This window comes from Strix uralensis, chromosome 2 (assembly GCF_047716275.1).
Source record: "Strix uralensis isolate ZFMK-TIS-50842 chromosome 2, bStrUra1, whole genome shotgun sequence".
NCBI classification, from domain to species: Eukaryota; Metazoa; Chordata; class Aves; order Strigiformes; family Strigidae; genus Strix; species Strix uralensis.
In genome coordinates this window covers 19,760,795-19,784,502 of record NC_133973.1, presented here as the reverse complement: position 1 = coordinate 19,784,502, position 23,708 = coordinate 19,760,795, and the positions used below count along the sequence as shown (strand labels likewise).

Sequence of the window (23,708 nt, the reverse complement as noted above, 5' to 3'; positions counted from 1 at the left end):
CATGCGGTGACTTCATTTCCATGAGGCAGCTTCCCTTCCGAGTTGAGCGTCGTGCCTCTGAGATCACCAAGAGAGTCAACCCCGAAATGGAAGAAAACCCCCATCTCCCTCCCGAGCTCCCAAACCCTCCGCCCGCGGCCGGGGGAGAGCTGGGCCCCGCCGAGCGCCAGGCCGGGCTGCTCTGGGAGCGGCACTCCCGGGCCCGGCGGCGGGAGGGGCTCCGCCGGCGCCGGCTGGCGAGGAGGGGCCTGGCCCGCCGCCGGGCCGGTCGCGCCGCCCCGGTCGCGGCGGAGGCGCCTCAGGCAGGCAGCGGCTGGGCAGGCCCGCGGCCGCGGCGCCGCGCCGGATGGCCCCGGGGAGCCGCCTGCCGCTCCCGAGGCGGGCCCGGCGCTGGCCGCCCCTGCTGGCAGGGCTGGCTGCGTAAGTACCCGCTGGGGCCGGGAGGAGGTCGCCTCACCCGGCGGCGTGGACCCCGGCTCGGCCTCGGCCGGCCCCGCCGTCCTTCCCCGCCTCCGCTTCTCCCAAGCGAAAGGGTCTCGCCATCAGGGGCCGCAAACCCCGAGGAGGAGCGTGGGCTGTCGGGGGGGGCATGGCTGAAGGTACCCGCTGGTGTTGCCAGCTCTGCCTGTGCGAGCACCCGCGGTCGTGGAGCAAGGCCAAGCCCTGCCCAGGGCCCGTCTGTTTTACCACCTCTACCAGGCCCTGCTAAAATGGCCAAGCTCTGCCTCACGCCATCAGCTGCTGGGAGCTGATCTAACCTCCTTGCCCGTGCTGTGGGCTGCATGCAGAAAGGTGTGGAACGTGGGTGCGGTCCCAATAACCTGCACACATCCCTGCAGTCCTGCCCTCGCTCTTCAGTCTTTGACTCGGCTACAGCCTGCAGCGTCATCCTGGGCTGCGGAGGACATGGCCGGCACACTTACCCGCTGGCGGGTGCATGCGGCCAGAGGTCCGTGGGGAGGCATGTGCTTTGAAGAAATACATCTTCTGAGGGAGACGCAGGTGCTAGGCCAGGTATCCAGCCTGCTGCAGCATAGCAGTAGAGGCTCGTACTGAACTGGGAAAGATTTTATTTTCAGTCTCCCTTTTTTTTTTTTTTTTTTTTTTAATAGTGTTTTCTGCATTGAAGCAGTCCTGGGGCAAAATTTGTGTCCTAAGGCGATGGAGAACTATGTGGCGTCGATGGTGCTGAGCGCGGTTGGTGACACGCTGGGCTATTACAACGGGCGATGGGAGTTCCTGCAGAGCGGCCCAGCCATCCACAAGGAGCTGGAGGAGATGGGGGGACTCGGCAACTTCAGCATCCAAGGTTGGAAAGTCAGTGATGATACGGTGATGCACTTGGCGACAGCCGAAGCCCTGGTAGCTGCTGGGAAAAACCCAAGTTTAGCGCATCTGTATTCCGTGATTGCAAAGAACTACAAGGAGTGCATGAATGACATGAAGGGCAGAGCTCCAGGTAACCCCTCCGTAACACTGTCTGGGCAGGGCTGTCCTCTCACTAACATCGCTCCCATTTCTTGCAGCTTGGAGCTCAGGCTGACTCAGGCTCTGCTTTTGGATGTTTATAGCATTAACTGTATTTCATGTAAATGCAAACGTTTTCCACACACAGTACTTGTTTCAGGATGAACTAAAGGGAACAGAATAACGGAAGCTGGAGTGGTTTGGGCTTCTCTGAACTAGATGAAAAAGATACTGTTTTGCCCATGTTTACAAAGCATTTTTAGAGGCATGTTTGAGGCCTGGCCTTGAATTCAGGGGAAAGATGCTGGCTTTTGCGCTGGGGATGTGTCTTTCCTATGCTCAATGGATGAAAACCAGAAATGCAGCCATGTGTAATGCACACCCTGAGATGCTGTGTTAAAGCAGCACATTTAAACAGAATTAATACAGAACTCCTCATAATAACAGCAATAAATTACACATAAAATATATTTAAAGGCACAAAGATCCTTGCCTGGAATAATTAAGTTTATTAAACCCAGAGTTCTGCATGTTTACTTTCTGCAACAGGACAGTCAGGCAATCGTCTTTTCTGAACCCTGTACCTCCATCATCTCATTTTTCTCTGCATAGACACGATGGTGCTGAGTCTGGGTCACAGGCAACGGGGTCTGGCAGTGTGTGGCAGTATTCAGGAAGGGGCCTTGACAGGCTGTGGTAGCCAAGCCATATACAACATATTCCCGTAGTTCCTAGTTCACCCAGGCCTGCTGACCCAGCTCTTCCCTGAGGACCCTGTCTGTCTCTGTGCTCATGGCCCAGCCTCTTCTGGGTGCCTGAATTAAACTTAAATTGGAGCTAATGAGGCTGGGCCTCTAATTTGACTAGTGCAGGCAGCGTGAAGTGAAGTATCCAGGAAACACTCAAATTCAGCAATCCTATGCAAAGTTTATACATTGAGAAGCAATTGCCTAGACATGCCTATTAGGAGTTGCCAGAATATATCAAGAATGTTCTGGCTTGACATTAAACGTGGGAAAGGCGAAAGCATTTGATACCGTCCTGCATGACATCCTTGTCTCTAAATTGGAGACATGGATTTGATGGATGGACCGCTCGGTGGATAAGGGATTGGCCGGATGGTGGCACTCAATGTCTCGATGTCTGAGTGGAGAGCAGTGACGAGTGTCGTTCCTCAGGGGTTGGTGTTGGGTCCGGCGCTGTTTAACATCTTTGTTGGTGACACGGACAGTGGGACTGAGTGCATCCTCAGCAAGTTTGCCAGTGACACCAAGCTGTGTGGTGCGGCCGACAGGCTGGAGGGAAGGGATGTCATCCAGAGGGACCTGGACAGGCTGGAGAGGTGGGACCGTGCAAACCTCATGAAGTTCAACAAGGCCAAGTGCAAGGTCCTGCACATGGGTTGGGGCAATACCAAGCACAAATACGGGCTGGGCAATGAGTGGATTAAGAGCAGCCCTGAGGAGAAGGACTTGGAGGTATTAGTGGATGGAAAACTGACTATGAGCCAGCAATGTGTGCTCACAGCCCAGAAAGCCAACCACATCCTGGGCTGTATCAAGAGCAGTGTGGCCAGCAGGGTGAGGGAGGGGATTCTCCCCCTCTACTTCACTCTCATGAGACCCCACTTGCAGTGCTGTGTCCAGCTCTGGGGCCCCCAACATCAGAAGGACATGGACCTGCTCCAGCGGGTCCAGAGGAGGCCACGAAGATGATCAGAGGGCTGGAGCACCTCCCGTGTGAGAACAGGCTGAGAGAGTTGGGGTTGTTCAGCCTGGAGAAGAGAAGGCTCCAGGGAGACCTCATAGTGGCCTTCCAGTACCTAAAGGGGCTACAGGAAAGGTGGGGAGGGACTCTTGATTGGGGAGTGTAGGGATAGGATGAGGGGTAATGGTTTTAAACTGAAAGAGGGCAGATTTAGATTAGATCTAAGGAAGAAATTCTTCCCTGTGAGGGTGGTGAGACACTGGCACAGGTTGCCCAGAGAAGCTGTGGCTGCCCCCTCCCTGGCAGTGTTCAAGGCCAGGTTGGACGGGGCTTTGAGCAACCTGGTCTAGTGGAAGGTGTCCCTGCCCATGGCAGGGGGGTTGGAACTAGGTGATCTTTAAGGTCCCTTCCAACCCAAACCATTCTGTGATGATGGTGATGATGCTCTCTTAGAGCCACTGAGCATAGTGTGACAGAGCTGTGCATTTCCAAAGTAAACCAGGTTGAAAACTTGAGCAGGAATTACTCTGCTTACCTTTCCACAGTGACCTCCTACCCTTGTGTAAAGAATTAAAATATCAGTATTCTTTAACACAGGTAGTCTGAGTTGTTGGAGTAGCCTAATTAATTAAATATTTAGGAAGGGGTAATGATGCTTGCCAGGATAGCAGGACTCAGCAGGTTAAACTTCCAAGAGACTTGCTGCTGTTTCAGCAAAGGAGCATCTTGTAGTTCCCCCAGCTGGTGGGGCCTGCCACAGCTGGCAGTGAGACAGCACCTGGAAGATAATTTTGCCTCTGCTATCTAAGCTTGGTGACTAAAACCTGAGATGAAAAGGAGAAGAACCTAAAATTTAAATGTTAGTAATTAATAGCTAAGGATAATAGCCCACCTGCTGCAATCCTTCTGTGAGTAACTAAGCTGCAGTATGCCCAAAAGCAGTTCCGATTTGGAAGTGAAGAATTTTAAAGTAAGTTTGCTATGGACAGTAATCAGAGTGACAAGGAAAGGCCAGGTTATCTAGCTAAACAAAGAAATGCATCTTCTTTAGTGGGTCCATGGACAATTAGCCTCGTAAAATTTTAAGGAAAGTGGGGAAAGTAATGTGGAAAAAAATGGAAGTCTGTTGGGAATGTCGTTGAAACAGTGTTCTGGAGTGCTCCTGCCGCGGCCACAGGAAAGGTGCTCGGCTCTGAGAGCTTAAATCCTGACACTTAACAGTTTAATGCCCACTGACATACTACCAAAGGGAATACCTAATCCATATCTTGAAAAGCTGTCTGCAGTCTCTGTGCCATATTGATAAATTCTGATGATAGAAGCTGCACATCAATAACTTCTTTCGGCAGTTCAGAGTAGATGGATTTTAACTGAGAACATAACCCAAGGTGATGCTGTTCGGGCCAAAGTAAGTACTCACGGGGGAATTGCAGCCCTTAAGGCTGAGAATGGAAAGTTGCTGCTACAACTTTCACCCAACAGAGAAGAGATTCCCCCAGAACAGTGGGGGAAAGTCACATTGCTCGCCCACGCAAGGGAGTCCAGACCTGAAAACCAAAACTGACAGTAACAAAGGGATTCCCACACGGTTATGAATCATCAGACGGTCACGGCAGGGTCCCTTAAGTATGCAGCCCTAGTAGAGAACTCACTGTCTTAATTTAATGGCAAGTTAATCCCTACATCCATTATTGCTAATTGTGATGTGTTGCAGCCCCAAATTCATTGTTCTTTGCAGATAACCAAGCCAATGAATTAAGCGACACAAGCATGGACATACTTCTTTCTTCGTGGTGCAACTACATCAGCCTCCACAGCTCTCCAGGGAACCTTCTGCTTCAAAACTCTTTCGGTCCAAGTCCTCTCCCTGTGGAATTATTTACCACTATGTGGTTGTTTTAAATCACCTTTTTTATGTGTATTAATTGATCCCAAACAGCATGTCTGTGCTCCTGAAGAGACTAAATAAGTGGAATGGAGGCCTATTCCAGAAATAGCTTCCAGTTGTACTTGAAACTTCTTCAGGTTGTCTTTCTTTACACACTGCTTTTTGCTTGTATTTCTTCTTTCCTTCGACCAGTACCCTCCTCAGGTTACTTTTAGATTATTATTGTTAGTACAAAGGATTCCTAACCAGGATTTGGTGGATTTCCAAAACAGAATTTCCTGATTCAGAAACTCCTACAGCAGTTTTTTTTTTAAACCTGTTTTTAAAAAAAGACCTGACAACGTGATTTCAGCTTAGTCTTCCTAAATCTGCTTTCAAATATTTTAGTATTTTAACTGTTTAAAAGCATGAGGATAATACTTGTAATACTTCATAATTCACAAGAGTCTTAGCTGTTGTATACTGGTTTGTTTTACACAATTTTTTTCCATTTGCAGGTTATCAGTAGTCACCTCCTAAAGTAATATGCACAGGCTTAAAGCTGCAAGCAAATTGTATTGTAAAATAACCAGTCTGTCTTTACAGGTTAAGCCTTGTCATCTACCTCATTTTCTTTTGACTACACTTAATGTGAGAACAATTTCACTTTTCAGCAAGGACTGAGTTGCCTGGTCTCAACCTGCCCAAACATGTCCTGAAGAAATGTCTTTCTTGCAGTTCCAGCAGGATTGCAGAGTCGTTTTGCTTTTGTTATGCAGATTTTGATTTTAAGCTACCCTAGTCCCTTTGCTCTTTCCCCTTCCTCTTGTCTTCCTGGCAGAAGGTCTGTTTTACCAGGAATATATGAATAGTCAGCACAGCTTTTAAAAACGTGACTTTGTTTGACAGGTTCTTTTTAATGTCCTGTTATAGGTCATAAGTGCAATGCTTAGTATAGTTAGATTTTTGAAAAAATGCCGCAATTTTCTGTAATCATCATAAAGTTGGAAATTCTACTGATATCCCTCTTAACGATTTTGATACATAGCAGCCAGCACTGAATTAATAAACTACATGAAAGGCAGATTTAGAGGCCTGAACACATTCTCGCTTTGAGACGTCACAGAAACAAACTCCCAGGCAGTGCAGTTAGAGGGTGGTGGTGATGAGTCTCGGCAGAGCCCGGTGCTACCCACACCAAACATTCTGCCTAGAATGTTTCTTCTTCCAGCAGAGAAACACAGCCCTGCAGTTTTCACTGTAAATCACCATGAAGAAGGATATGTAAGGAAGATCTGGACTGATCCAGGGGTTGGCTGGCCGTGAGTCACCACAAAACCAGCAGGTCTCATCTACTGGGAAGGGTGTGACAGTGGCGTCACGCGAGGGGCTGGTGTGCCAGCACAGCAGGCATGGACAAGGCCGGTGAAGTATCAGATCTGGTTGGTGCCTGGGTCATGCTGTGAGGAATTCAGGAGAACTGAATTCAGAGTGGCCTGGCGCTGTGGGCCGTGCCGATTGGCAACCTGTTTTTTCTGATGGGGGGAGACTTGCATAGGCTGTTTCCATTCTCAAAGTTGATTTCAGTTGACAGGCTTGGGGGCAAATAGCCCAACAGCCAGAGGATCAAGCTGCTTTTTCAGTTGAGACAACCATGCTCGGGGTGCTGATCCACCCGTTCACACGACAGAGGGCTGTATCCTGCGTTGATCTAATAAGCCTATAATGTAACAACACTGCTGGAAAAGAAAGACGCTAAAGACACAGACCAGCACATGACCTTATTCCTGACAGCAGCCAGCCATTATGTATTTTTAGCACATGTCCAGAAGCCAGTCTTAAAGCTGGATACGGAGTTATTTCAGTTGCGAGGGTGCTGTAAATGCCGTGTGCAGGTAAAATAGACAGCCATATACCAAATCCTACTGCCGAGCATATACATGAAAGTGCAGAGGTGATGAAGAGCTCTGCAAAGTACTTAGTGCAGTGATCATGGTGACTGAATTGCACAAAAGGTTACTGAATTGTAGAGTTCAGTCAAGTTTCTTAACCAGGCTTCTTCCTTGCTACTCTATTCTATTGAGCTTGACTTTCAAAGTAGCAGAACACTTACAAGTTTATCAGCTACCTCTCCCAGTTAGGCAGCAAACTATAGGAGCAACGGCCTAATTTTGGGTGTGTGAGCATGTCAGCTGCTGCTGTTACGCTGTGTGTCTGAGAGAGGACTGGGCACGCTATGGTTAGAAGATTAGTCTTTTGAGCCCACTTTTGCCATTGTCCAAAACATTAAACTTAAACAAACTGCTTGAAACCTGCCCTCAATTTACCTTTCTGCTGGAAAAGAAGTATTTCCGACTTGGCCAGAAGACTAGGAGAAAAAGACAAGGTAGAAGAGAATCAAAGATAACTTATTTTTTTTAAACTTGTTTCCTCTTCCTTGCACACAAGCATTTGGGCTTAAGTCTCCAAACATGTTTCACGGTCTTGGCTGGGGAAGCTGGCCAGGCTCTGAAATTTGGATGTGTTTGTACAGATGGCTTTATCCTATGAATGTGCTGGACTAACAAGTGAGGTTCTGAAGAAGCAGCAGAGTAATTTCTTTGAAAAGTAAATAGCAGAACTATGAAAGAGATGGAGGTGGACAAAGAGGAGTTATGGTGTGGCTTCCCACCAGAAGAGACGCAAAATTGCACTAGTGAGCAGAAGAAAACTGAGGAAGAGGGACAAAGTATATACAGACTTGAATAGAGTGGAGCATGAAAGGCCGTTGCTTCTTGTAATGTAAGAGGGATGTTTAAGGAAATTGTCAAATGGCAGTTTAAAACAAAAAGAAATGCTTTGCCTAACAAATCATGGCTCTGGTTACCATGGGATGTTGAAGGAGTCTGAAGGCACGCATGGGTTCAATCTAAGGAGACCAGTTGATGGTGGCTAGGTCGGCTGGGGGTTACTGAACACACTGCTTCAGGTCCATCTTCTGACTCGAGCAGGCTGTGCTCCTCTGTCTGCTGGAAGCCAGGCAGGTCTTCTTGGGGAAACATTGGCCTTGCCTCATTTTTTATAGTCTTTCCATAGTTATCAGTTAGTGGCTGTGTTTGGAGACGAGCTCCTGGGCTGGACAAACCTTTGGTCTTGCCTAGTACAGTTGTTCTTCAGCTTGTTGAAGAGGAGTACAGTAAAGCCAGTTATGTAGACTACGTTGCAGTGAGGGAGATACTACATCCATCGCTTCCTGACAAACCTAAACTGCAGCAAGGGAGATCTGGAAAACATTTCCTATCAGTGAGGCAATGGGAAAGATGCCTGTGAGCTTGTGGGGTCTCTGCCTTTAAAAGGTCCTGTAAAGAGGCTAAACAAGTAAAAAAGCAGAGGTACTTTGCTGTGCCTTGAGTGAGGGATCCTCCAAACCTCCTTTCTGTTTCTATCTATCTATCTATCTAGATACATGTGTACATATTATACCTAATATATATAGTATATATGTTTTATAGATAAGTTATTAAATAAATAACATGAAATGTAAATATAAACAATGTAAATAAATCAGCAGTGGAGTGTTTCTTACCCCTCTAGACTTTTTAGTTATTTCTACAAACAGGAATTATCAGGTCTGCTTGGGAGTATGCAGGATGCACCAGCAATTTAAGGCAGGATATGTATGTGAGCAGACAAGTGATGTTTTTAAAGAGAAGCTCGAATCCCTTACGCAGAGTAATGCTTCCTTCCCCGCTATCTTGCCTGTCTTCCCTCGGTTCCCAAGTTACGTGACTCTGTCTCCTACTGATGCGTGTTTCTGTTTCTTTTTCTTTCTTGGGCTCTGCTGCTCCTGTCCAGGTGCCATGTGTCAGGAAAATGCGCTGAAGCTGGATCCAGGGCGGCCGGATGGCTGGAGGATCCCGTTCAGCCCCCGGGCAGGAGGCTGCGGGGCTGCCATGCGCTCCATGTGCATTGGGCTGCGGTTCTGCCACCCCGCTGAGCTGGACACGCTGGTGCAAGTCAGCATCGAGAGCGGCCGAATGACCCACCACCATCCCACCGGCTACCTGGGGTCCCTGGCTTCGGCCCTCTTCACGGCTTTCGCAGTGAACGGCGTGCCCCCCCCAGCCTGGGGGAAGAGGCTGCTGGAGGTGCTGCCACAAGCAAAAGCCTACGTGCGGGACACCGGCTTCTTCGTGGAGGAGAACATGGGGCAATGGTGAGCTGTGCTTCCAGCACCGGGCTTTGTTAAAACTACAGTAAACCTCACGTGGGAGAGGGCGAGCTCTGTTTATACTTAAGCTTCAGTACACATTATGATAAACCCCTAGAGCAGCACATGCCTGCCGTGGGGTCGAATCGATTCAGAAAGTCTCTGAAGTCCACTTTAACAAAAAAAAACCCCAAACCTGACAGATTGTGTTTGGGTTGTGTAGTTGTGACATTTTTTGGATCCAGTATGAGGTAGCTAGACTTGTCATCTCAAGCAACTGTGATCTGATGAAAGATGAGAAGCGGAGCTGGGGAACAGCACCAGGCTTAGGGCTGTGCTCAGTTTGAAAGTTATAACCAAATCTGGCTGCAGATTCAGTGCGCTCCGTGCGCAGGGGCACACACAGGGCAGAGGTACTCTGAATCTGGGAGGATGACTCAGTTCTCGCTCTGAGCCTTTGAATCCTGCACAGCGCGACAGCAGCAGGTGCTGGGCTGCCTTCTCCCATGTGGCTGGAGGGAGGGGAAATCTAACTCACTGAAACATGTCCTTGTGCCTCTTACTGTAAATCATGTCCCTAGTTTGACAAATGGGGGACGCCTACCATTTTGCCGAGCCATCGCTCTGGGGTCCTGACGTGGCACGTTTTCAGCTGGCGCCCGGCACGCCTGCAGGGAGCTCGGGTATATCCTTCTGCGGTGGGACGTCTCCGACAGCTCCTCCATCCCGTCTCCTGTTTTACAGGCATTACTTTGAAGAGCAATGGGAAAAATACCTGGCAGAGAGAGGCATATCGGATGGGGTCTCGCCACCCACCTTCCCCCCCACGTATGGCGTGGAAGAGAGAGATTCATTCTACACCTCCCTCAGCTACGACGGCTGGGGGGGCAGCAGCGGGCACGACGCCCCCATGATCGCTTATGATGCGCTGCTGGGCGCAGGGGACTCCTGGGCAGAGCTGGCTCACCGGGCTTTCTTCCACGGGGGCGACAGCGACTCCACCGCCGCCATCGCAGCCTGCTGGTGGGGGGCCCTGCACGGCTTCCGGGGGGTCCCTGCCTCCCTCTACACCCACCTGGAGTACAGGGGCCGCCTGGAGCAGGTGGCCAAGGACTTGTACCACATGGCCTCGGCCGGGGGGCGGCAGGATCACACCTAACGCCCCTCGCTCACTCAGGGTTTTGCAAATTCTGTTTGCAAACCCACTGGCCTGAAGCATGCGAGTGTAAATCAGAGCCAGGCCTGCTTTTTCTGTTTGGGTCGGCTTGAGTAGGGGAGGCCATTTCGGAGCTAGCAGCTTGGGGCTGGTGGGTGGAGGGAAGCAGTGACAAGGTGGTTTGATGGGAGCACGCAACGGTGCCACGCTCCAGCAGCAGGACCCACAGCAAAACCCCCTCAGGCTGCCCCAAACCAGGGTCCTGCCCTTACAAGCATGTCAGAAGGGGTCAGGGACACATGCCTGAGTGCAGGGAGTGTACATGGGCTGGCAGTGATGCTCCCTGGCAAACCTGCAATGGCTAGCCCAAGCCAGTACTGTCAACGGGGAGTGCTGGGGACACCCCCTGCCATCTAGTGCTGAGCACCTGTAGGGCTAAACCCCTGCTTCTCAGCAGAGAGCACATGCAGCCCCTGATAACCCCCTGAGGGGAGCGGGTGGGGGGGCAAACAGCCAGTTGTGATGGGGGCAACAGATTTTTTTCATTCAGTTATTTTATCAGAGGATATGTCTTGTTTCAAATGAATGTGGGGAAAAAAAAAACCCCAAACCCAATCTTAGAGCTGCGTTAGCAGTGCATTTTGCACAATTTCACAGCACTTTTGCTACACAGGTAAGAATATATTACACTACTTCCCTATTTCAGTTAACGTCAGAGTTCAAGACTACTGACCAAACCCTTACTCAAGGTAAAAGTGGGTAATGAGGATTAACAGGTTGCATTTTACATCAACTTAAGCAACTTCTGTAGTGAACTATATTCTTCTGCTTACATCAAGGTTACTAAAGATTATTTGCTTAACATTTGCTATGGATAATTCTATTAAAAAGTATGTTTTTTCTTCAAATCCAGACTATGAAACAGCAAAGTCATTATTTTTTAGAGCATTTCAAAAACGGTGTATCTCATTCAATAAATAGACCTGACATGCCTCTGTTAAATGTTATATTCTATTATGGGATGAATTAAGGGATGGGAGGGAGAAGTATGAAGAGTCAGAGCGTGCAAGGTGTCTGCAAACTCCAGCTCACAAGAGAGACGAGATGCGCTACCAGGGCGGGAGGACAGTTAATGCATCAGGGAATAGGGGTGGTGGGAGAGGGAGAGGCTGCCTAAAAGGGGGAGTTCGACACACCTTTATGCAGGGACTGTGCGTAAGGGCATAATGAAAGCCCAAATCTGACAAAAACCAGCAGCGATAGGACTCACAATTTCAACACGGTTTACTACAGCTCTCAGGTGTGTTGTATAAAACATGTTTTAGTGCAACATAGTACAAAGTTTTTGTTGTTTTTTTTTAAAAAAAAAAACCCAAACATTTTTCCACATCATGCATGGATAGGGTATCTCTCTTTCTTCTCGGGTTTGTTACAGAAAGTTACAGCAGAGAGAGTGGTTTGAAAAGTTTTGTGTTAAAACTCGTTACAGGAAGAGTCTGCCTTATAAAAACAGAGAGAAGTTTGAGACTGGGCAACACACTGCCAGAGCAAGGGAGAAATGTCACCGACAAGGTACATTCAGGGACCACCGTGGGAGCCGCTTCCTGGGAAAGCCTGGGCTCGGAGCAGGAACCGCAGGGCTGGGACCTGTTCCAGCCAGGGGGACAGGGCCGTGGGACAGCCCTCCAGGAGGGCCCTGCTCTGGAGCAGAGAGGCTGGCGAGGCGGCTCTCCCAGGAAAGAACGGCTCCTGCCGACTTCATTTTCTCTTTTTTCCCTTAAAGCTGAAATGAGCTGCAGTTCCTGCCCGGGAGCAGTATGTACAGGAGATACTACATTTACGAAACAATACCCACTGGCTGCAGCTGCTGCTGTTTGCACCTCGGTTCTTCATTTCCATTCACTTCTCATCCCACTCCTCTCTTTGCAGACGCCTTATGCAGAAAGGGAAGACAAGTGTGTGGGTGTGTGATACATCTATATATAGGAGTGTGATATTCCGCATATGCTGGGGCCAGTAAGCAGTTATGTCTCGAGGAGGCAGACTTCGCAGAGGGATGAGTGAAATTTGGGCTTCCCAGCGGAAGGAGAAACCAGTGCGGTTCTGGTGGAGGAGTAGAGGTGGCTGACTTAGAATGCCCTGGCACGGGACAGTCCGCGGCCATGTGGTCCTCTCCCAGCTGGGAGAGAGGGTGTGCGGTGCAGATCTCCCACCCGAGGCTTCACCACCTCTGGAAACATCAAGGCATCAGGGTCTAACCGACTAGTGCTACAGAGCATCTGCTGAGGTCCCCTTCTCTTCACGAAGAGCAGTCCGACCCTCCCAAGGAGGGCAACGGCTGTGGGTATGGCACCTCTCACACATGAGGGGGGGTGCAGGGGGGGCGGGTCTTGCAGCTGCGCCCGTCCGCCCCGGTTGGCTTCAGCCATGCTGCAAAAAATAAATGGCCGGATTTGCCAGGAAGACATCAAGGAAGACAACAAAGGCCATTTTTGGCAAACATTTTCTTCCGCCAGACATAACGCTTAGGGCGTATGGGGGAGGAGGCGGTTTCCTCCACAGGACAGGGCAGGGGTACTTGGCATTACGGGGTACGGGAGCTCAGGTGCCCCATGTGGCGAGAGCCCTGGTTTGGTTCACGAGAGCCATATCTTTCACAGAAAGAACAGCATTTCCTGCCACAGTGACTGCCTACGACAAGAGCAGGTGACTTTGCCAGGAGGGGGAGCTTATGGAGAAATGTTTTCTACTCCTTAAGCCCCAGAAACGAAAAACGGCAGATACACGCACAAGCGCAGGGGAAGATTTCTCTCGGCCCAAGGGGACAGGGAAGCCCACAGGGTGCCGCTGCGGTGCAGGCTCCTTGCCTTGTCCAAGCTCACGCCGGGAAGTAGTGCAAGCTGCAGGGAAACTTGTGACACGTGGTGGTTAACTGCATGTCCCCGCTGCGTGGCATGGCTGCAGCTGGGCTCCTTGGCTGAACCATCCAGGGGCCATGAACCCAACCGTGGAGCTTCCCCTTTCTAGAGTCATTACTTTGGTCATGTTGAAGTCTTCAGAGACTGAATCCAGCCACCCGTCCCCAGGCGACTGGGGCACAGAGGGGACCCGCCTCGTCAGAGGTGGCAGCATGGACACCAGGGAGGAGCACGACTCTGGACCGTACGAGGACACTCTTTGCTACCAACAATGTCAGGGCTTTCAGGTGTCCTCCTTCCACCCCCCACTTCAGTTCCTGGAGACAAACAAAATTGCTTTTGTCCTGACTGCAAGTGCGCTGAATATTCAGTCTAAGACCTGGGAATGCTCCCAAAAGGTGAATTGCTCCCTCCTGAGAGGGCAGTAAGATGGAGGCAAGAAGATGCTGACGCTACAGCCAGTCTTTGAGATGGACCTCCCGATAGCCCAGCTAACCCCTCTGGAGGCGGACTTGGCTTTGTTTTGGTAGAGGAAGGAGCTAGCTCAGCACACCTTGGGAAAAGACCTTCTTCACTGTGGCATCGAGTCTGAGGAGGAAAAACTAGTCTGTTTTGGAAAACATATACATTTACTTCCAAAGAGATCATCCCAGGACCAAACGCCCCCTGGGAACTTCTCACTGTGTGGAGGGCAGGGGAAGCCTACAGTTCTTTGAGTGACCGAAAAAGAAACGACAACAAAAAAGTAACGGCCCAAAAGACAGCAACTGATGGGAACAAAATGAATCCGAGAGGAACATCTGCTATGTACAGCAAGCGCAGGGACCCTCCGTCCATTGGGGTGAGGGGGTGCGTTCCCACAGGCGCTGGAGGACGCCTCGGACCTTCCCGTCCCCACCGGCTGGGCGCTCCGCAGAGCTCAGCCGCCGCATTGGAGCACAGACACGGAAACAAATGAAACAAGAACAACAAAACCCACTCTGTTCCTTAGGGTTCCCGGTGTGTCTCTGCTTCTCTCTCTCTGCGTGTCCCCCCCGGGCACCTCTGCCTCTTTAGTCTATGGTTCCCGGGTGGATGCTGAGGACCGGCGGCTCTAGGCAAGTGGGAGAGTAGTTGAGATGAGGCTCTTTGATCCACAGCAAGGGGACTCCATTCTTGCCCTCTGAGTTCTTGCTGGAGTTTCGGCTCTTGAACCGCACCAGGAGGATGGTGATGATCAAGATGCCGAAGATGGGGAAGGGGTAGAAGAACACAAAGTAGAAAAGGGCATCGTTGGAGCAGATGACAGACTGCAGGGTGGAGCCTGGAAAAAGACACAGGATGGTCACATTTCCTGGCTTCTCTGCAACACAGGGCCTATAAACTTCTTCAGAAACAAAAAACCCAGATGCTCGTTAATCTGTGTCAATGCAGGAGATGGGGCTATGAGAAAAATACCAATACTGGAAAACAGAGCAGCACAAGAAAGTTATCTCAGGGCATGTTTTGGCTTTATCCCCCTCCCCAAAGTTTCACTAGGAAGTCCTCCCTGGTGCAGATTTTATGATACCTTATAAAGCGGCGAGCCTCACAAGCGTTGATTCCCTCAGCTCGGAGGCAGCACCCCAGGGTACCTCTCTCCAGGGCCTACAAAACTCTCACGATACCAGTTATCTCTGGGGCCTCTAAACCATCTGATGGCTTCAAGAATTGCTGGGAAGAGACCCTTGTGCCACAGCCTGCACCCCTGTGCAGAGCTAAGCCAAGTTCCAGGATGTTTCCCAAGGGGAAGGGTTAAACCCCAGCCAGGGGCAATGTCCGCCCCCACTGACCTGAGACATACCAGGCGGTAGGTGTTGTGGGGCGGGCAGCCCCAGCACAGAGCTAAGCACAATGCGGATGCTCAAGCCCAAGCAAGAGCTGGGCTACGAGCCATCAAGCTGACTGGAAAAGCACCGGCACTGGCACAGACTTGCCCCAGTGCAGTTGAGACCCAGTCCCACTCACCCCTTGGCCTTTTTATCATGGTTGAACCAAGATGCAGGGGATGGATGCCAGGGCCATGCCCCCAGGAGGGTCATTGCCTCTTCTCACCTGCATCCTGCACATGAACGGCGACCATCCCCGACTCCTCCTCCGCCAGCCGGTACCACACGCCGTTGGGGTCCGCCAGCCACTCCTCCACGCGGCAGGAGTAGTTGCCCGTGTCGGCACCGCCAGCCTGCAGCACCGTCAGCCGGAAGAGGACTGCAGAGAGCCTCTGGAAGCGCAGGCGGCCCTCCCAGCGACCGGCCTCGGGGCTGAAAACAGCATCAGGGCCCACGCTCAGAACCGCCTCCTTCTCCTCCTCCTCCTCCTCCTCCTCCTCCTCTGCATGGCCACCTGCCTCTTTGGCCCGCAGGTTGTACCACGTCACTGCAAAGTGGGACTCTGGGCTGGAGCGGGACAGGATGCTGCAGTCCAGCGGGAAGGACTCCTTCTCCTGCACCGTGAGGTTGGCGGTGGCCGTGTCCACCTGGAGGGTGGGATCTGAGATGACAAAAGGGGAGAGGTGAGCACTGAACAAAATGCTATCGCCAAAGCCACCCTGCCCTGGCGCAAACTGACTGTCACAGCTCTGGCAGTGGGCGTGATCCAAGCAAAACCCAAAGGCTTGACGCAGCCTGCCAAGTCCCACAGATACCTCTGTGGTCAACCCCACAGGCACAGCAACCTCACCCCACCGCACGCCGCCTGGCACAGAGTCAAACAGGAGCTTGGCTACGAGCGTGGCGCTACCGCCCTGCCCACGCAGACCCTCGCACCAACTAACGGGTGTGTGTGTGAGCAGAGAAAGCTGCTGCAGCTCATCCAGACGTGCTACGAGAACATGCCAGGAAATACTGAGGTTTGGTGCATGTGCTGAGGAGCAATGTACTACTACTCCTCAGCTACCGGTGCAAAGAACACTGCACTCTGTGCTTATTTTTTATTTCTTTAGAGCACTCAAAAGACGAGAAAATCAGCATGACAGAAGAGGAGAGGACTTTTTCCAGCAATTTGGGAAGTTATTTAGGTAAGAGGTTCCTCTATGGAGATGTCATCAGCACACACACAGCAAGGACATTTCCAAAAGTGTCCATCTCTTGTCTTTTTTCTCTAGTGCTTGCTGCAAAGCTGAAGAGATGTTTCTACCTAACTGAGATACAGCGGCCAGAACCCAGGAGGAGTTGATTAAAGGCTGACTTCAAGAGCAATTAACATTTGGTTTAGTCATCTTGCCAGGGAACACATACTCCAGGGATCGCAATCAGTCCGGATCTAAGCCTTCATTTAATGATTAAAAAGCCCTTTCTGACGTGGAGGCTGCGCAAGAAGGGCAGGCTGATAGCTCACCAAAGAGAGAGGAGCCTTCTCCTCCTGCAAAGAGAGCTGGGCAAGCCCTCCCTTGCACAGATCTTGGGCGTCCCTGCAGGAGGGGGCTGCTGTCCCCCAGCCCTCAGCAGCCGCGGGGCTGCTGTGCCCAGTGGGGCTTCTCATTACAGCCCCTGCCCTATACTTCTTAAATGGTCCCATAATGAAAATCTTCATTAAGGCCAGAGCTCTTCAGGCCATAGGCAACATGAGAGTTTTCAGCTCACATCTTTCCCCAGGAAGACTCCTGTGCAGAAACAGGAATGAGGTAAGTCCTGAGACAAGGTAAATCGGGTCTACTGAGGTAAAAAGGAGGAAGGGAAGGAAATGGCTTGTTGAAATCAACACAAATCCTCCCACACCTCAGCAGGTTAAGCAGAAAGAGGAGAACTGCTGTCTGAAGGTGCTGAGAGGTTTTTTTCTCCCCACTTTGCTCATGATTATAGTCCTGAAAGATGAGCATGGAGATCCTCATTAATGAGACATGAGTCACAAGCTACACTATTTTTAAGTGTAGTCATTTTGTTAGCTACTGGCTGCCATGAAAGAAAAACAAACAACAACAAAGCACTTTTAGAAAAAAATGATCCTGAATTAGTGCACCCCCAACTCCCTCTCTTCTTTCCACTCCACATCTTCCACAATTCAAAATGAGCCTCAAGGATTTCCCCTGCCATTCATTCCCCACTCCATCAGGGCTGGCAATTCTCAGCCTGGACAAAGGGCTGCACTTAACAATGGAGCAGGCATGCAGGGTACAGGGATTGTCTGGGGGGGAGGTCTCTGCTCAAGCCATCTTGGTCAGCAAAGCTTCCCAAGCAAAGACGTGGCAGATAAGGGCTGTACTGTCCCCTGAGAGAGCTCCTCCTTCACACTACAAATCTTCTCTGCCAGGAATGACCACTAAAACCTTTCCAGAATCTTACCCTTTTGCCAGCTGTGTTGCAGAGTTATGAGGCTGACACCTTGCTGGAACAGGCAGGCATAAAGCACCACAGCAGTACTTGCAGAGCGGTTGCTTTACATGCTGGAAAGTACCCAGCAAATGAGGATCATAACTGTTATTTGAACTGCAGACTTTAAGACAGACATTTAATCTTCAGTCATTTGCCTCATGAACTAGAGAATCCGTATTTTCCAAGGTAAATTGTCCTTGCAGCTTATCTGTTATTAAAATAGATGAAACTTAGCAGAGTACCCTGGGAATCTGCTTTTGAGGGCTTAGGAGTCAACGAGCACTGGTCAGTCTTTAAGAACCACCTTTTAGAAGCACAGGAGCAGGCAACTGCACTGTGTCCTAAGTCAAGCAGCGGGGTAGAAGACCAGCTTGGCTGAACAGGGAACTCCTTGTGGAGCTCAAGAGGAAAAAGAAATTGTACGATCTCTGGAAGCAAGGTCAGGCTTCACAGGAAGATTACAGAGCTGTGGTTCATATATGAAGGGAGAAGACATAGAAGGCCGAAGCTCAATTAGAGCTGAAACTGGCCAGTCAGATAACAAGAAGGGCTTTTTAAAGTATGTTAATAGCAAGAGGAGGTCTATGGAAAGCATTGGACCAATACTTGTTGGAGACGGTCATCTGACTACTAGGGATGAAGAAAAAGGGGAGGCATTCAATGCTTTTTTTTGCCTTGGTCTTTAATAATACTGACAGACTCTGAGGTATCTAGTCCCCTGAGTCAGAGGACCACGAGTGAGGGAACAGCGACTTTCCATTTGTGGACACTGTAATTGCAAGGGAGCAGCTGTATCAGCTGAATGCTCACAAGTCCGTGGGGCCTGACAGGATTCATTCCAGAGTAGTGAAGGAGCTAGCGGATGTTATGGCAGGATCCCTCTCAATCATCACTCAAAGGTCTTGGGAGCCTGGGGAGGTCCCTGCTGACTGGAAGTTAGCCAGTGTTATTCCAATTTACAAAGAGGGCATAGGAACTACAGACCTGTTAGTCTAAGATCAGTTCCTGGAAGGATTATGGAGAAGATTACACTGGATACTATTGAAAGGCATTTAAAGAATAATGCAATCATCAGGCACAGTCAACATGGGTTCACAAAGGGAAAGTCCTGTTTAGCTAATTTAATATCCTTCTATGATAAGGTCACCTGCCCAGTGGATGTAGTTTTTCTGGATCTCAGTAAGGCTTTAGTATCCCTTTAGTAAGGGATACTGTACCTCACAGCATCTTTCTGGACAGAAGGAGGGCAACAAAGCTGGTGAACAGGCTGGAAGGAATGTCCTGTGAGGAGCAGCTAAGGACTCTGGGTTTGTCTAGTTTGGAGAAAAGGAAGCTGAGGGGTGAACTCACCACTCTCTACAGCTTCCTGAGGAGGGGAAGTAGAGAGGGAGGTGCTTATCTTCCTGGGATCCAGTGATAGGACACATGGGAATGGTTCACAGCTGTGCCAGGGGAGGTTCAGACTGGACATTGGGAAGCATTTCTTTACCAAGAGGGTGGTCAGACACTGGAACAGGCTTTCTAGAGAGGTGGTCGATGGCCCATCTCTGTCAGTGTTTAAGAGGCATTTGGACAGTGTCCTTAATAACATGCTGTAACTATTTGTCAGGCCTGAAGCAGTCAGGCAGTTGGACTAGGTGATCATTGTAGGTCCCTTCCAACTGAAAATATTCTATTCTATTCTATTTCTATTTCTATTCTAATTCTTATTCCACTCCATTCGCAACCCTTTGCAACTGGAGCTTCCTCCCTGATTTGAACTTCTGTAGCACTTTTTTCCCCACTAGATCCTGGAAATAACAAGACCTGCAGCAATCCCTGATGCCTGCCTCCCTGTGTCTGGGCACGGCTAAAACCCATGGTGTTAGGCAGCAGGATCCACCTGAACCACTACCACCAGCAAGAGGCTGGCCAGGAAGCCTGTAAGTACCCCCTTGTCTATACAGAGGTAAGGTCTTCATAGCCAACTCCTGCCCCATCAAGAAGTCTGAGGCCTTGTCCCAGCTGACAGACGAACCCCTGGAGTTGCACACCCCACATCTGCTTCTTCACCTGCAGAATGGGGAGCAGCAGCGTGAGAAACTGCCTGGACACCAAGAAGGGTCTTGACCTCCTCTGCCACCCTCCTTTCATGCAAGGATCCTGCCCCTGGGGTGCACACCTGGGAAGCACAGACAGCTTCTCCCATCTCATTCTCAATCAAAACGTGAATAAAATCAGAAACCTATCCTACTGAATCTGCCAAAAATGCTGTAAAAAATTAAATTTGCAGATGCGGTGGTGACACAATCCCAAACCCATCTAGCCGTGTTTGCAGGGCTTGCTCCATGCTCCTTCCAGAAAAGCAAGGGTGCACCCAAGAAGACATGTAAGCAGGCATCAGCACGGTCTGTAGCGCAGTGGTCCTGCCCTGTGCCTGGACCTGCTGTTGATGACAGACAGATGGTGACTCATGACTTCAGCCCAAGAGGGCAGAGCACGGCTCAAAGCTGGTGGCACCAGATCCTCCTCACCTGGCTGCTTGACGGTGAGGGTGATGAGTCCGGAGAGGTCCTCTGCCCGCTTATACCAGCGGTCGCTGGGGTCGAGGAGCCACTCTTCCACACGGCAGTTGTAGGCCCCGCTGTCCCGCACGGTGGCGTTTTGGATGGAGAGGAGGTAGAGACCCGGGGAGGGGCTCTCCAGGTGCAGCCGGCTCCGCAGGTCGCCCAGCGCCACCAGGTCCCCGTAGCGCAGGGTGCTCTGCCGGCTCAGCCGGGCCACCGCCTCCTTCTCCGGGTGGCCCGGCCGCCAGACGTACCACTCCACTGAGAGCTGGGATGAGGGGCTGGTCCGGCTGCTGACCAGGCACTCCAGGGTCACCCACTGGTTCTCCAGCACTGTGATGTTCTTGTGGGTCTGGTTCACCTGCAGGCGGTTATCTATGGGGAAAGGCCATTAGAAACGCAAGGTGACCGAGGGCTGCAGGGGTCCTTTGTCTCCCCCCAAGCCCTTCCCGCATAGATACAATCCTGGGGTGTGATGAAAGAAATGAAAGGGAGGAAAAAAAATGATGGGGGGCGGGGGTGGGGAAGAGGAAAGGAAAATAGGACTTGTGGTTTTTAGGGTCTTCTGAAAATCTCAGACTAGCCACCAACAACACCCCATTCAGCATAGGGAACTGGAAACCCACAATCCCCCCGTAGGACCTGGGGTCCTAAGCGCACAGACACTTTGTGAAGGGAGGTCACACCTCATTTTTTTCTCATTCTCCTCCTGGGGCAGGGCAGTAGCCCGGTCACACCCCAACCGCTAAGCCCTTCTGCTGTGGGAAAAGGGAAAAAAGAAAGGCGGAGAACGGATGGCTGATTATAGGGAACCACCACTGTAAAACGAGAAGTGGCATGAGGTCAAAGTCACACACTGTGTTTTGCTGCCTTGGAATGTCCCTGATTTTTGCTCTACAATTTCATTGATACACAGAGGGGGTGACTGCAATCAGCTCTTTTATGTGAAATGATGTGTCATACACTCCTAACTCCTTCATGACTTCTTTCTAGGGCCACAGCCTGGACTTCCCTGCTACAGCCACTGCAGCAAGCGATGGACATTGTACTTCCCAGAGAGAGGCCGGCAATGCAAAGGAGGCGGCAGATCACAGTTCCCCCCTCCCTGACTGTCCCACAGCCACCCCGGGGACTTTGCAGACAGAAACAAGGAGCTGGGAGTGGCAGCGAGCAGCACGTTGTGGCCTGCTGCGCTTCCTGTGCGACCAGGCAGAGCTGCGCTGGGGATCATACTCAATATCCCTCTCATAGCCCCATCCACAGAGCTTGTGTCTAGCCAGCGAAATCCACACAGAGAAAAGCTTTAAGCATCCTAGTCCAGCCCTGCAATCCAGCTGTGTCCCTCCTGCCTGCGGGATTTTCTCCTCCAGAAACAAGCAGCCGGAGCAAGTGGAGACAAGGCAGGTTTCCTTCTGAAGTACTGATGCTCTGCCTCAGTAGCACACATGGTGTCCAGGCTGCTCTCAGAGACAATGCCTGCCTCCCCCCTTCGCACAAAATGAGGGTTCTGTCCCCAGTTTGTGAGGGCCATCTTTAGCTCCTCCATCAGCCCACCTTTATCAGTGATGTTGGCTGCCACAGAAACCACCAGCAGAGAAGATTTCTCCTTTCCTGGCAGTCAGCTCCCCACCTCATTAAACTCATTACTCGCATCTCATGTGCACAGTGCAGAGGGAAAAGAGACAAGGCACAGAGTAAAAATGAACTGTGTGCAAAACATTAAAATGCTTTCCCAGGCAAGCACACACCGGTTCTCTCTCAGTAGGTCTCTAGTTGACACTCTAGCTACGTGATGCTCTTGAGGATAAAGAAACCTGGATGGATACAGTGGCCCTCTAGATCACGGGGGATGGACAGCCTTCATGTAGGGACACTGAAATGCACGCCACCCCAGCCTAAATGGAGGACGGTCACATCAAAGGGGGAAAAGGTCCCTCTTTGTGCAGGGATGTGCAGGCATGTGGATGCAATGAGGGGGCGACAAGGAAAGAAGAGCCGAGGATCCCTGTTGCCCCAGAAAAGCTTGGTGAGCTCATGAGCCGTGCACAAGAGCCGATGCCCGGAGGATCCCACCGGCGTGGCACATGGTACCTGGCTGCTTGACGGTGACCTCCGTCCTCCCCGACACCTCTTCCGCCAGCTTGTACCAGGCGTGGTTGGGGCTGAGCAGCCACTCCTCCACGTGGCAGTAGTAGCTGCCGCTGTCTCGGACCTCGGCCCGCTGCACCGTCAAGCTGAAGAGCCCCCCCGACGCCGAGCGCTCAAACTGCAGCCGGCCCCGCAGCCCTTCCTCCTCCGCGTAGGTGCCGTACTCGAAGGCTGAGCTGTGGGTAGTCTTCAGGATGAGCTTGCCGTCGGCGTCAGAGGGCTTGTGGACGTACCACAGCACGGCGAAGTGTGAGTCGGGGCTGGTTTGGGATTTCACTGAGCAGTTGAGGGGGATGGGCCGGTTCTCCACCAGGGTGATGCTCCGCTTCGACTTGCTCACCTGCAGCTTGGTCACTGTGAGGGAGGAATGGAGAAGGATGAGGAAAGGTGGGTCATTAGCATAGAAAAGAAACTCACCTGGTTTGGAGAGGACCAGAAAGTCCTCTCCCAACTGCAGGCATGGCTGCTCCCACGTGCATTGGGCCTTTAAGACAAAAGTGTTTTAGATGTTCTCCTACCAAATCTTCTCTCTTCTTTCATCCCCCTGCTCTACTCCTGGACCCTCCCACCGCGGCCCTCAGCAAGAGACTGCTTTTTCAGTTTGTCCTTTAAAAGATTCCCTTTCTTAATTCACTGTGATCTAAGCCACCAAACTTAGAAAGAAGATTACACCCAAACTTTTTCAATGGTGAGATCATACCGTTTGCACCTCAGGGCAATGAACTGTTGAGCAGTTCTAGAGAAAACCATTTCCAGGAGGAGCAAAGTAAACAAGACTCTACTGCTGTCACATGCCAGCCATCTTGGTGACATGTAACCCACAGACACGCAATAGCTAGGGGAGCAAATGTGGGCACAACTGGAAAAAAAGAAAGAGCACCAGACTGGAAGGGATCAGCAGGGAGCAAGCTCTGCTCCAGAGACCTGGTTCCAGGTCCACCACAGACCATGCAGCTCAGGACAAGGTACAGCCATGTCACCTCCCTTGGCTTCCCAAGCACAACTGCAGCTCCCACGCAGTAGCTAAGTGGTCACACAATGTTGAGGATGACACAGCAGTGTCATTAGCTCTTGTCCCTGCAGGGAGAGAGACACAGCGGTTTCCAATTCCTCTCTCCCTGCAGGAGCAGGAGATAAAGCCTCCCCTGCGTGTGCTCAGGCTGTGCCTGTTGCCCAAGTCTTGACCCAGGGCAATCCCGTCTGCGGGGAGGACACGAAGCGCCCTCCTGTGACACTTGTGTCCTGGAGCCTGGCCGGCTGCAGATCCGAGGAGAGGAGCAGCTCCTGGCCAGACACACCACTCCTCCCAGCAGCACTGCCACCACCTCCCCTCCTTCGCCTCTCCCCACATGGCAGCTTCCCTCTGAAAGGGGGCATGCAGT

General features: G+C 51.1%; 2 protein-coding genes across 4 annotated transcripts in view; one reads left to right on the top strand and one right to left on the bottom strand.

Moving 5' to 3' along the window:
* The first annotated feature begins 282 nt into the window (after positions 1–282).
* Positions 283–11,388, top strand: ADPRH (ADP-ribosylarginine hydrolase). Of its 2 annotated transcripts, none has more exons than XM_074857459.1 (4): positions 283–420; positions 1,113–1,459; positions 8,876–9,236; positions 9,975–11,388. In XM_074857459.1, exons 1-4 carry the CDS (start codon positions 347–349, stop codon positions 10,387–10,389), a joined length of 1,197 nt encoding a protein of 398 aa, XP_074713560.1. In that variant the 5' UTR covers positions 283–346; the 3' UTR covers positions 10,390–11,388. The 2 variants fall into 2 exon arrangements, with proteins under 2 accessions (XP_074713560.1, XP_074713570.1); XM_074857469.1 differs by lacking the exon at positions 283–420 and adding an exon at positions 527–1,014.
* Positions 11,389–11,652: 264 nt separating this feature from the next.
* Positions 11,653–23,708, bottom strand: part of IGSF3 (immunoglobulin superfamily member 3) — a 97,873-nt gene continuing 85,817 nt past the window's right edge. For both annotated transcript variants that reach the window (XM_074857441.1, XM_074857447.1), the window contains 4 exons: positions 22,270–22,680; positions 20,146–20,553; positions 15,378–15,812; positions 11,653–14,607 (listed from right to left, as the gene is read on the bottom strand). In XM_074857441.1, the coding sequence (XP_074713542.1) occupies positions 14,357–14,607; positions 15,378–15,812; positions 20,146–20,553; positions 22,270–22,680 (1,505 nt within the window). In that variant the 3' untranslated portion in view covers positions 11,653–14,356. The remainder of the gene's footprint in view (positions 14,608–15,377; positions 15,813–20,145; positions 20,554–22,269; positions 22,681–23,708) is intronic.